Source organism: Biomphalaria glabrata, chromosome 15 (genome assembly GCF_947242115.1).
Source record: "Biomphalaria glabrata chromosome 15, xgBioGlab47.1, whole genome shotgun sequence".
Lineage (NCBI taxonomy): Eukaryota > Metazoa > Mollusca > Gastropoda > Planorbidae > Biomphalaria > Biomphalaria glabrata.
Genome location: NC_074725.1, coordinates 12,935,459 through 12,949,658, shown reverse-complemented (window position 1 = coordinate 12,949,658; position 14,200 = coordinate 12,935,459). Strand labels below are relative to the sequence as shown.

The 14,200-nt window shown below is 39.3% G+C and overlaps 1 protein-coding gene across 4 annotated transcripts in view; it reads right to left on the bottom strand.

Annotated features, from left to right (window-relative positions):
- Nucleotides 1-14,200, bottom strand: part of LOC106055773 (uncharacterized) — a 193,879-nt gene that overhangs the window by 34,948 nt on the left and 144,731 nt on the right. For 3 of the 4 annotated variants that reach the window (XM_056012939.1, XM_056012936.1, XM_056012937.1), the window contains 4 exons: nt 11,208-13,022; nt 9,137-9,311; nt 6,851-6,940; nt 1,656-1,894 (listed from right to left, as the gene is read on the bottom strand). In XM_056012939.1, the coding sequence (XP_055868914.1) occupies nt 1,656-1,894; nt 6,851-6,940; nt 9,137-9,311; nt 11,208-13,022 (2,319 nt within the window). The remainder of the gene's footprint in view (nt 1-1,655; nt 1,895-6,850; nt 6,941-9,136; nt 9,312-11,207; nt 13,023-14,200) is intronic. The other variant, XM_056012938.1, reaches the window with a different exon arrangement.

The window sequence follows — 14,200 nt, the reverse complement described above, 5'->3', positions numbered from 1 at the left end:
AGAGGTGGGGTTACGGTCCTATGGTCCCCTAGGAATGCACATGGTCAAGTCGCCGTCTTTCTTAACGTTCCCAGCTTCTTGTCTTTAGCACAAAGAGTCTTCAAGGGCCGGCCTCTACATTATCAGGGCGCACATAGAGTCTTCAAAGGCAGTCCTCTACATCATCAGGGCAGCACAAAAGGTCTTCAAGGACCGTCCTCTACATCATCAGGGCGCATCAAACTGGTAGTCATCAAACTAGTTCTCCCGCAGCTCGAACCAGATTCTCTGCTGTATTCATACACTTTTTGTTTTCTGTTTTTGTTTCATTGCTTCGACCTTCGCATCTAAGTTTGATTGCTGTCCTGTACTAAGTTTTCCTCTACCTATATATATATGTGTGGATGAGTGGTAAGGTGATTGGCCTCCAAATAGAGGGGTCTCGAGTTCGAACCTCAGTGAGTACTAGGTTTTTTGAGTTTCAGGATTTTTTTTTAGGACGCCCCTTAGTCCACACAACTCTAACGGGTACCTGACGTTAGTTGGGGAATGATGGGGCGATTGATCATTGTGCTGACTACATGACGCACTCGTTGACCGTGGGCCACAGAATCAGATTACCTTCACGCGGTATGGATCGCAAGGTCTGAAAGATATACCCTGTATGCGCATCCAACATAGTGTAACATAATGTTCTTATTAATAATGATACGGTCTCTAATTAATCCAGTGCAGTTGATGATGACTCAATGCCAGATCCAATGAATATGTTTGACATTTACATAGGCGTGAGCAGGAACAATGATGAAGCAGAATGGGTGGGGCGCTATTACAAAGGGAACAAATAACCGTTTAGAAAAACGACAATGTTCGTGGATGCCAACAAATCTACTAAAAATATTCCCAAAGTTAGGCAAAGCATTTGTCTCGCTCTAAGTCAAGTGACATGATTATAACTGATTCGGTAACAACCTTGTGTGCATACAAACCAAGGCGAACGTACAGTTCTTGAGATATAAACACACATACACAAGAACAAAGTACACTCTACAGATACACTACACTGTACATAAACTGATATTAACTAGACCGTCATTTTGTTATGTGTCTGTATGTGTGTGTGAGAGTGTGTCTGTGTATGGGTGTAAAAATGTGATTGTGTGTGTATGAGAGAGAGAGAGAGAGAGAGAGAGAGAGATATGCCTTTTTTTCTCCGATTAATAAGCAGAACGCTGACAAGGCCCATAACAAAAATAATCCTTTTAGCAATCTAAATGACAGTTAATCCCCTTATGAATGGAAAAACTTTAAAAAAAAAAAAAAAAGGATTGATCCGCGAAGTGTAATTTTTTCTATTTAAAAATTTGGCGTTCATAAAATTTATTTTATAAAATATAATATTGAAATGAATATTAAAAAAAAAAAAGGCAACCGCATATAAGTTCACTTGTATGATATCTACGCTAGTTATAAACTTTGTCTCGAATGTTGATTAGGATTGTATATCGATAGTTGTCCAGAACACACATACAGACACATACAGAAAGAGAGAGATTGAAAGATTTATGTAATGTTAGATATCTCCCGTGTAACGAGTTGCAGGTCCCCCAAGTGAAACATGATAACCAAGATGGGTAGACACACTGCTACTACAGAGACTAAAAATACCAACTTACCCTTCTAAATTTAGCCAGCTTGGCAGTGAGCACATCTCTATCCCCTCGTGATGTCCGCCTGAGCTCCACCAGGCTCTGTACAGACTCGCCAGAGTTCATGGCCATCACGTCACTAGAGCTACTGGCAGCGCTCATCATGGGGGCCGCCGACACGGCACCACCGACGCCACTGCTGATGTTGGCCAGGCTGTTGGCACCGACAATGACGGCACGTCGAGACTCCAGGGAGTGACACCCACCTAGACGCAGACAGGGGTGGAGAGGTCAGGGAGGAGGGTACAGAGAAAAACAATAAATTAGTTAATTGCATTTGATTATAAAACTAAATTGCAAACGTTTGAGGTGTCTAAAAATGGAATAAGTTCCAGTGTAACAGAGACTAGAGAATTGTAGTTTGCGGCAATTGCACTAATTCATAGAATAACTCAACATTGAATAACATAAATCTTTAATAAATTTAGATGCACTAATTTCTTCAACAACTCAACAATGAATAACATTTATCTTTAATAAATTTAGATACATCATTTTTTTTGGTCTACGACATTTGCATAAGTCAATTTAATCCTTTTTGGGAAATATGTATTTTACATTTGTCTTCAAGGCGAAGTGTTCACGTTTCCAAATCTCGTGAGATCACACACACACAAAAGACAGTCTTTGAGGATATTGCACTTGAGAAGTCTATTGAGAAGTCTATTTAGAAGTCTAGTTAGCCTTTAGATTTGCAGACGGTGAAGAGTTAGGTTTTAAAAAAAAATGTTGAATTGAAAGTACACAAATCATTATAATCTTTCACTGTTGGACTTACCTTGTTTTTATGGACAATTATTTATGTAAAAGTAAAGTAAAACGAAATCATTACCACAACTATAAGCACATTTTGAAACAATAGTAGAGTATTTATGTTTTTTTAAAATGTTGCAATGCACTTAATTAGAATGTAACACACAAATTAAACTACAGAAAACAAAAAAAAAAAAAACATGATCTGTTATTATCCTGGCATAAGACATGCTGAAATAAAAACAAAGTCCAAGAGCCGCGAGTTAGTCACAGTCACCAAGCACAAAAGCCAGGCCCGAGATCAATACACAACAAAGCAGAACATTTATGTTATAGTACAAACAGAAAGTCTTTGTTATCAATGCAATCATTTGCACTCACACGTGCACTGCACACCGCATGCGTACCCAGACATCCGTATGACCCAACTCCAGCAGTCTCTTCTATTAAAGGCTGATGAATGAAACGTACAGTGTCAACACGCCGCCATGTTGAGCGAGTGTACACGAGGTAAGGGAAGTAATACCGAGTAAACCCAAAACCAAGAGCAATAATTCCTTTTCTCCTTTTTACACTCACACCAAACAGTCTTCTAGTAGATTCCTGTTTCTACAAGGTCAAGAACAAATGTAGTTTTGTCATGGAAGAGACTAGGACGCGATTACTTTATTACAGCCATACAATTTGGATCCTTTTGTTTCGCAAGTTTTTATTGGTGTAAATTTAGATGTAGTTCTACGCTAGCCTCGTTTTCAGAACAAACAGCTAGATTCTCTTTCCCAGGCCATCTGACTGACTCTGATACTTATTCCTTGCACCAAGTACACTTGGGTAAAGAAAGTATTTGTGGAAATAGCAGTGTCTACAAGCCCAAGTGCCGTTCAGGCAATGAGCTGACAGCACCGGGTATTCCCAACCAAGTGCTGCATCCCTAGCAGGCCAACTAATCCGCATCTAAGCCAAACTGATCCGTAATGATTTGCAGTTGATCAAGACGCAGGCAAGCGTTCAATGGTTAAGTTCTAGCTAGCGGAGCTAAGTCACTGACCTAGGTACAAGGGCAAATCGTCAATCTGATCAGGATTTCACAGAAAGGTGAACGCATTAAGAGGAATAAATGAGAAGAAAAAAAATTGTGGGGGTGGGGGGGGGGGGGAGAGGCGCTGGTCTTTTAGTTCATGCATCTAGAAATGTTTTAAGCAGTATTGTGTATTTTGATGAAATGTATGTTCGAAAATTGCGACTATCTGTTTTTTTTACAAGAGCGACACGTTAAATCTCATTGTTTTCTTCTGAAAGTAATTCTGTTGTTTTTCTTTTTTATGTGTGTAGTTAGGAAATGGAGAGCTAACCACTGAGGAAACAACAGACAACTATTGTGTACTATACTGCAATTGTGTACAATATATAACGTAGAGACCATGTCAGGCAGCTTTAACCTTAACAATTCTTTAACAGACTATTCATGTATGCACCATTTTGGAAATCAATATAGTTGTAGGTTTAACTCTCAAACGGTAATTACAAAAAAAAAAAAGCTCGTTCCGAAAAAAAGGGGGGGGGCCAGGGGCCTAGGGAACTGAACCTTTAGTCCTGAGAACTGTCACAGCTTTGGATGAAGACTGACAACGTTGACATTTAGTACTGGGCTAGAGGACCGGATAATAAGCGCGTGACCTGGTTTTGTTTCCCCCAATAGCCATTTACTCCCCCGCTGACAAAATGTCAGAAAGTGAAACAAGAGATTTTGGAACGCAGGTCTCATTTGTCTAGAAATTGTCCTTATTAGCAACAACAATGCAATCTAAATTGTTTAGTTTTTTTTTGTTTTGTTTTTGTTTATAGGTCAAAGATAATGTTTATAGGTTGGTATAGTAGTGTCCGTCCATTTGGACTTATCAGTGCCTCGTTCTCTGCAGATAGGTCAGTAAGTTCCAATCAGGCTTCAAAATAAACTTTTCGAGATTCATCATAAATGTAAAATGGTGCTTAGTCCAAAATGTTTCACATTTCTCACAGAATCTGCCGCTATAGATCTAGATCACTTGTATGATATACACTCGAACAGATCACTTCAAGCAGATATTTAGTATATTATATCATGATAGGCAATGTTAGTGACTTCTTACAGGCTGAGCACAGCAAGCACTACATGTATGATACAAGAAATACATTCCTGGGAGTTGTGAGACCACCTCAAGAACGTGCGCTATGAAAGTTTAGGGTTAGATTGACACGATCTTATGAATAGAGTTTCTGGTTAAAACCACCAAAGTTGTTATGAAATAAAAGGACATTCAAATACATAGAATAGCAAAACAAAGATTGAACACATTTGTTTAAAACAAAGATTAAACACATTTGTTTAAAACAAAGGTTGAACACATTTGTTTAAAGCAGAGTGAACACATTTGTTGAAAACAAAGATTGAACACATTTTTGAAAACAAAGATTGAACACATTTGTTTCAAGAAGCGAAGCTAACATAAAATCAATGACATTGAATAGCTAGAAACTAAGGAGCACATAGTCCAAGTGGTGAGCTGCTTTCTGTAAGACTTAGGTTTTAGCCCCAGGGAAGTTAACAATGTTATGAGTTATGAATGGACATGCAAGAATGGCACATGACATGTGTGTTAGTTTTCTTAGACATATAGAAAGAGAGAGACAGAGAGAGAGAAAGAGAGAGAAAGAGAGAGAGAGAGAGATGAGTAAAGGGAGAAAGAGAAATGGGAAGAGATAAACATGGAGGCAAAAGGAGAGGGGGGGGGAGAGAGGCAGGGTATAAGGAGAGAAGGAAGAAAGAGGAGAGAGACAATATAATAAGGGAGAAAGAAAGAAAGGGTGATGTTAAGAGAGAACGATTCAAGAATGGGAAGAGGGAAGAAAGAGAAGATTGAAGACAAACGAGGGCAAAAAAAAAAAGGAGACTCGAAAAGATCAGAAGGAGGGAATGAGAAACCTTAAAAAAGATCTTTTTAAAACAAAAGGATAGTAATGTGAACAAGAGAGGCAGCATTAGTGAAAGTAGAGGCAGAATTAGTGAAAGTAGAGGCAGAATTAGTGAAAGTAGAGGCAGAATTAGTGAAAGTAGAGGCAGAATTAGTGAAAGTAGAGGCAGAATTAGTGAAAGTAGAGGCAGAATTAGTGAATGTAGAGAATGAATTAGTGAAAGTAGAGGCAGAATTTGTGAAAGTAGAGGCAGAACTAGTGAAAGTAGAGGCAGAATTTGTGAAAGTAGAGGCAGAACTAGTGAAAGTAGAGGCAGAATTTGTGAAAGTAGAGGCAGAACTAGTGAAAGTAGAGGCAGAATTTGTGAAAGTAGAGGCAGAACTAGTGAAAGTAGAGGCAGAATTTGTGAAAGTAGAGGCAGAACTAGTGAATGTAGAGAATGAATTAGTGAAAGTAGAGGCAGAATTTGTGAAAGTAGAGGCAGAATTAGTGAAAGTAGAGGCAGAATTAGTGAATGTAGAGAATGAATTAGTGAAAGTAGAGGCAGAATTTGTGAAAGTAGAGGCAGAATTTGTGAAAGTAGAGGCAGAACTAGTGAAAGTAGAGGCAGAATTTGTGAAAGTAGAGGCAGAACTAGTGAAAGTAGAGGCAGAATTTGTGAAAGTAGAGGCAGAATTTGTGAAAGTAGAGGCAGAATTTGTGAAAGTAGAGGCAGAACTAGTGAAAGTAGAGGCAGAATTTGTGAAAGTAGAGGCAGAACTAGTGAAAGTAGAGGCAGAATTTGTGAAAGTAGAGGCAGAATTTGTGAAAGTAGAGGCAGAATTTGTGAAAGTAGAGGCAGAACTAGTGAAAGTAGAGGCAGAATTAGTGAATGTAGAGAATGAATTAGTGAAAGTAGAGGCAGAATTTGTGAAAGTAGAGGCAGAATTAGTGAAAGTAGAGGCAGAATTAGTGAATGTAGAGAATGAATTAGTGAAAGTAGAGGCAGAATTTGTGAAAGTAGAGGCAGAATTTGTGAAAGTAGAGGCAGAACTAGTGAAAGTAGAGGCAGAATTTGTGAAAGTAGAGGCAGAACTAGTGAAAGTAGAGGCAGAATTTGTGAAAGTAGAGGCAGAACTAGTGAAAGTAGAGGCAGAATTTGTGAAAGTAGAGGCAGAACTAGTGAAAGTAGAGGCAGAATTTGTGAAAGTAGAGGCAGAACTAGTGAAAGTAGAGGCAGAATTTGTGAAAGTAGAGGCAGAACTAGTGAAAGTAGAGGCAGAATTTGTGAAAGTAGAGGCAGAACTAGTGAAAGTAGAGGCAGAATTTGTGAAAGTAGAGGCAGAACTAGTGAAAGTAGAGGCAGAATTAGTGAAAGTAGAGGCAGAATTAGTGAAAGGGTGTGAGTGAACAACATGTTGATGAGACAGACACAAGCATGAAGCACATTCCACTTGCAATGAAATGAACGCTGATACCTTCATCACTCTCATCATCTTCCTCCACATCCATGTCAGCATCTTCCTCCACCTCCTCCTCCTCGCTATCTCCGTTCTCCAAGCCCTCATCTGAAGTGACCGGGGGGGTGGGAGAGATGATGGGGATAAATGGTGTTTTTGGATGATCAGAAGGTGAAAACGTTAGAGCAGCCAGACCAAAATAATGGAACATTTAGAACAGAGAGGAACATTAACATAGCAACTAATTAGACCAATGTTTAGTGCATAACAATTTCAGCCCCCCCCCTCACCCCCTCCAACATACCCCGAAAAGGCGTCCTTGATATTGTTTAATTGGTATATTTAATTTTAAAACCTCTTCCGATATTTCTTTTTTTCCCCCCTAAAATTGTTCTGTGGGTTACCTTATATATCACCCCAACATTGCTCAATATCGAGTTCTCTTCTTTTCCTAAATTACTATAATAATTATTTTGTTTCCTTCTTTTCCTAAATTACCACACTAATTTTTTTTTTAAATGGCGTCAAGAATTACAAGTGGATCTTTCAAATCAGAAACTAAACAAACAGGAGATTACTGAGTTAAACTACATCGTGTAAACATCCAATATGAGAAAGTTCCAGATTTCATTTTTAAAACTTTGAATTGCAAGATTAAGGATTTCTTCAAATGAAATTTCAAACATATCATTTCCGAACGCCACGAGGTGGTGGTTGTTTGGGGAAGGGGGGGGGGGCGCCTGGCACTTAGGCGTTTCATTTCTCATTGATTAGAATCTAGCCTGGCTGTTGTCTGTGGTGCTCACATTCCCGTGGGAGTAGAACCTAGATGGCCATCAACCTAGACAAAGTATCTATACCATCGAAGTAGATGTAACCACGGCACGCTAAGTCACTCATAGTACAAGACTTTTTGTTTTTCAGGGATCCTCATAATTGAGTATTTCAACGCTTCAACAAAGCCCATTTTTTAAAATCAATTTATTGATATTTTTGTTTGACTTAGTACTTTCTATTGTAAAATTCTATTAGCGCGCTCTGAGACATGGGAAACATTTTTATTTCATAGTGCTTATTATCAAAACGTTGAACAGCAGAGGATATACAGTACTGACTGGCTATAGGAACCTAGACACGAATTGAATTTGTCTTTCAATATTTGTGGAATTATTCTACGTGTAATAATTTGGTTCCTTTTAACTTTATAATAACACATATTAGACAGAACTGGGTTGGCTTTAATTATTATAAACTCTATATAATAAACAACGAATGTTAGCTGGTCTTGTTACACATAGATAACTATAAATGAAGGAATCTGCAGATGTATATTATTACACTATTTACATTATGTTTAACATTAGATTGATATACTAGATTTTAATATTATAAATTATACTATTTAAAACAATATTGAACAAAATGAGATCTTGACAATGTTATAGAATCATGTCAGTGATTATCTTTGTTGTTTTTACATAGCTACACAGAACACTGGTGTTAAGTTAGCACTGCCAGGCGGGGGGGGGGGGGGTGGAATCAACACAACATCAAGTGGTTGGCTCAGTGGGTGGAGCCTACACCTGTATGATCGCCCTCTCTATGTTCAAATAGAGTACACGGCCACACGTGAAGTGAATTCAGACCTATATACATAGCCCGTAGTTAACTTTTCAAATTTATCCCAATAAGAGTTCCTCTTCCCTACACTTTAATCCCTAAGAGGGGGATATATACAAAAAAAAAGTGCTGGCCCTTAAAGTATAAAAATAGCATTGCGCATAAATAGATCTTGACGTTTATCTAAAAAACACAAGATCAGAAGTATGTATCTACTTCCAAGTGCATCCCGACTAACCGCCCACCACATAACACCTGAAGAGTAGCAAACGTTAATGATGGTATAATTAAGATAAGTGCATTCATCTTAAAATCCGCACCAAAAAAAAAGTTAAAGCCGTTATTACTAGTAGATAAAGTCTAGCTACTGGTTTGTCTCGCAAGTATTGTAGTGGTAAAGAAATCGAGCTCAAGACCCGTGACAAAAATCCCTCGCCCGTTCATCTATTACTATACAGTCAATGATTCACTTACAAACTCAAGGATTAATCGCGCAAGACTAAAATCATTCATGTTTTTGTTTTTTACAATATTGCTTGCAATTTTCAAATTGAAAACAACATGAAATGTTTGGCCTACATTCTAAGAGGGTCAAAAGGTCACAAATAGACCCCCCCCCCCCCCCTCGAAAACAAAAAATTATAAGAAAAAAAAAAAAAAAGGAGATAACAGCAGCTATCTTACCGATATCAGATTTGGGTCGGGGTCTCTTGCGCAGCTTGCCTGCCTCCTTGCGATACTTGACACCACCCGGGTCCATGACCTGCTCCAACAGGTCTGCCCAGCGGACTGTGATATCTGATTTCGGGCGTTCGGCTACAGGCGACGGCGATTTGGACTTCCTGAGCTTCACAGTGGTCTATAATCAGTAAAAAGGACAAGAGTAAGTTAGTGTGTAAGCTGAGATTGATTCAATCAAGAGGATCGGCCTCAACAAGTTGTTTCTTCAAAAAACTTAAAAGAAGAGAAGTGCCGTTATTATTTTGTGTTCTTTTAACAAATATGTTCCACTAAAGCTTTTTAACAAAGCTTCTATCAACTCTGTCTGTCCGTCTGTCTGGTAAAAAGTGTGTACACGTTATTTCTCCCACACACATTCACGTAAAATGTTCATGAATTAATAAAAAAAAAAAACAATTAGTCAATTAATTACTGATAATTAATTATTTTGCTTGATATAAACAAAAGAAAATAAATAACCCTTCAGTATTCACAGATACGGCTAAATATCTACGGTTTCGTCCTCTTAGATAACTGAACAAGTTATTTCTCTAACACTTATTCTCGGATCAAGTTAATCTTTAAACAATTATTTATTTATTGTACCTAACAAAACATGGATCAATTTAACAAAAAAAAAAAACGACAACAACAATTAGGCAATTAATTATTGATAATTAATTCTGTTTGATATAGAATAAAGAAAATAACGTCTACATTATTGAGAGATGCTGTAAGTGCAGAGTTCTTATCTTAGATAAGCTTTTTTTTTTTTATTTGCGTTTTCCAATGATCAATATTTTAACATATATTTTACATTTTGATTCACCTCCTATTTGTATCTTGAATTTTAATATAAAATTAAAAAGTGATTGGATCATATGTTGAATACTGTACAACAAATTTGAAGTATATCCGTAACATGACCCCCCCCTCTCTCCATTATATCTCCTACGTTTCCCGATGAAGTTCCAGAGTTGAAGCTCCACGACAAACAGAAACGACAAATACTGGTCACACATAACTATGTCCATACAATGACTTCCACCATCCAGTTTTGTTGTTTTTATTTGTCAGGCACGAATCTCTTTTCTGGTTCAAGTCATTCCTATTCAATGCGTTTGTTTGTTTAAATTACACCTCAACACTTAAACATGAACAAGAACTGAAAAGTCACTAGCATTATTCCCAACGTCTAGATTTAGTCTAGGTAATAGGTGGTCGTTGTGCTGACCACATGACACCCTCGTTAACTGTGGCTACAGAAAAAGATGACCTTTATATCATCTACCTTATAGACCACATGGCCTGAAAGGGGAACCCTTTCCTATAAGTAAACAGCCCTAGTATTTAAGGTAAAAACAAATAGTGTAGCTGTAGATAGTGAGATGGACAACCAGCAAGGCATGAATATATTTGTTCCTATTGTCATTGCTAATCTAGATTCATCGAATTCGCTATGTCAACTTGAATGCTGACTCGGGTAAGTTAAGGAAAAAGTCATTATCGCCGCAAGTCATTACTCTTTGGGCGAATGGGTGTAGAATCACTTTTGTTTTTTGTTTTTAATCAGAGCTATCGGAAGATGAAGGCGCGCTCTTTCATTCCTAAATTTGAGAGTTAAGACCTGCATCCTGGTGGAAGTGCTACTGTGTTACTTTGTCTGCTAAGGTGAAATATCTCCAGAAGCATATACCATAGTCAGCATGTTCTGAACGTTTCAATCGATATACATAATGAGTATATTTAATATCTCATGAATTTGTAGACAATCTTTTAGATTCCTTTGAAAGAGTACTAATTCCAAGATCGTATCAAACAATAGCATAAAACTAAAATGCTATATAACCTTGGTCTGACCAATATATATGGACCCTCTCAGCTCAAGAAAACTTAAGAAAATAAGACAGAAGTCAAACGAAGCAGGATGATCGACATTTGTCCACTTCAGGAACCTTTTCCTATAAGTAAACAGCCCTAGTATTTAAGGTAAAAACAAATAGTGTAGCTGTAGATAGTGAGATGGACAACCTACCTGCATGGACTCGGTGCTAGAGGTGACAATGACGTCATTTTGTATCCCAGAGTCGTTGCTGTTGCTGGAAGTAATTTCTCCTTTGTCTGCATTCGAGCTAGATGACGAGACCCTGGTGGAAGATGATTGAGAACCTTCATCTTCCCTTGAAGGGCGCCGTCTGCCTCCTTGAGGACTCGATGTCAGAGTTTGATAAATGCAAGGGGACAACCTGTCGTTAGGTGATGCCGGGCTTGGGACCAGAGTCCGCTCGCCTTCCGCAGACATGTCCATGATGCCAGGAGAAAAAGACCGTGGAGTGAGGGCATCGTCAGAGCTCTGAAACTCCTGAGAGCTGAAGTCATACTCCGAGAACGAGTCGCCCGAGAGGCGAGAGCCACCCGTGTACCTGACTCGCCCGGATGAGCTGCGGACGCGCCGGTGGACGACTGGACCATAGTCGGCCGTGGGCGTCCTGTCGTTGTCGTCGTAAGCAATACTGTGCTGGAGGGAGCTCAGGGAACTAGAGTTGGACAAGGGCGTCTTGGGAGACCTCGACATGGACGAGCTGGGCGATAAAGACTCTGGGTGCTCAATGTTTAGAAGATCGTCCTGGTGGTTGTCTGACTCGCCAATGTTTGTCAGAACCCTCCGGTGTGAGACATTCAGCACAGACCCGCTTTCACTGCCGTTAGGGTAGGACGCCGAGTGAAGAATGTCCTGTTCATCCGATGTTTTCTTCCCTGACATGTCAGACGAGTTCTTCCTTTTAAATATCCCCCTGAACGACATCTTGCGCGTGAGGGAAGAGTCTCTGGGATCACGCTTATTCGGTGAGGTGGGTGTGGCAGACGAGTTAGACGCCAGCGAGAGTGACGACGCTGAAAGATCGTCTTTGGATGGCTTTGATGTTGAGAGTGACAAGGCTTTATCTGAAGCTGACCCCTTACGTTTTTTCAGCATTCTCTGAATGAACCCAGGACCTTTGGTTCGGGTTTTATGGGAAGAGTCTTCTCTGGAATGTCTTTGATCATCAAATCCACTGTCACAAAGTTCTGTGTTATCCAGATCTCTTGGTTCACTTCTTTTATATGTCTCGTTCAATGTCAGGTCTGACCCCATGGCTTCAGTAAAACTATTGTTTCGCTTCAACGTCGAGCCCTCTCTGCCATCGCGCCCATGACCGGAGCCCAGCTCTCCGTGACCACTGTCCACCCCATCGGAATGGCTGACAAGTGACTGATGGGATTTGCTGTAGCTTCGCAACAGTTGACCTTCGTCGGCTGAATTGGGTCTGTTCCCTTTCTGCCTTCGTCTAGGGAGTGACAAGAAAATGGGCGCCCCCGCCCTAGTTCGTCTGTTGATGTCCCCGCCTCCCTCGTCCCATCTGTTGTAGTCTAACTGCTGAGCGTCAGAAATGCCTTGCTCAAGGAGCATCAAAATCTCTGCTCTCATGTTTCCATCTTGGTCGTAGAGGTCCTCGTTCACCTCCTTCAGAGACGAAGGGAGATTACTTCTTTGACATGTGTCTGGGCCCTGCTCTACTTCTTCGTCCTCCGCCGGACCCGCCTCCTGTTTGTCAGACGGGGCGCCAACTGTAACGAAGTGGCCATCCTTGTACATAATTTTGACATCCCCGTAAGAAAGACCGCCCGAGGGCAGACTAAGACTCCTCCGGGCAGACTTTTTCTTTGCTTGCGGTCGTACTGGAGATCTGGAGGCACGAACACGCTCCTTGCAGTCGTCGCTGGCTTGTAGGTGTTCTGGGTCATGGCTGCTGAGAGCCACTTCCTGTGAACCATGGACTTCTTCGATCTCAGAGATTCCAGCAAGGATCTATTTGAAAAGAAATGAAACCAAGAGTCTTTTGTTAATTTACAAAGTTGGGAGGTAGCTGAGTAAAAAAATAATTAGAATGTTTGCAAATTAATAAATAATGGAGAGAAGAGACAGCGCAACAGTAAATGTAATTCAACCAGACAGGAGGCTCAAAACAATGTCTATTTCTCTCTGTTTTCACTCTCTTGCTCTGTAACCCTAACTCTAACTCTTGGACTATAACAACATATATGTATGTGAAAAGAACACTATGAGTTAACAAACAAGTGATGAACTAACTTTTGAAATGGAACCTAAAATCTTTATTTTGTTGAAGTTAAACAATATATAAGTATGCATAACTGACAGCACACGAACTAACAATATATATTAGACAAGACCTACGAAATACTGCAAGTGTGATCCAATGAAAAGAATTGTTTCCCTTATCGTCTGCTCAAACAAAAATGTCTACGGACGTGGCGGGAAATGCTGTCTTTGTTATGATACCGGTAGGCCTACTCTTCTGCAAGTGAATTTTTACCATCAGGATGTCAATATTTAAAACAAAGTCCCAAACAGACATTTTTGTGCTTCCTTTATTTCTTGTTATAGTGATCTAGATCTAGTTTTAAAAAGTGATCTAGATCTAGTTTTAAAAAGTGATCTAGATCTAGTTTTAAAAAGTGATCTAGATCAAGTTTTAAAAAGTGATCTAGATCTAGTTTTAAAAAGTGATCTAGATCTAGTTTTAAAAAGTGATCTAGATCTAGTTTTAAAAAGTGATCTAGATCTAGTTTTAAAAAGTGATATAGATCTAGTTTTAAAAAGTGATCTAGATCTAGTTTTAAAACGTGATCTAGATCTAGTTTTAAAAAGTGATCTAGATCTAGTTTTAAAACGTGATCTAGATCTAGTTTTAAAACGTGTTCATTTATTGTGTGCTGGTGAACGCTGGGCTTTCGAAAGTCTACTAGCATTCGTGTATCATCCCCTATTTCTTAGGTATGAAATTATTTGTATTTATTAGTAGTATTAAAGTGATAGGTACGTAGCCGCACACTTTGAATCAATATTACAAGTGTGTGTGTGTGTGTGCGAATCATTTGGTCCACTGGCATTAGAAGGTGACGCGCATGTGGCATGAAGAGAATCACCTTGAATGTGTGTGAGCAGTGAAAGAAATAGCCAAAGCT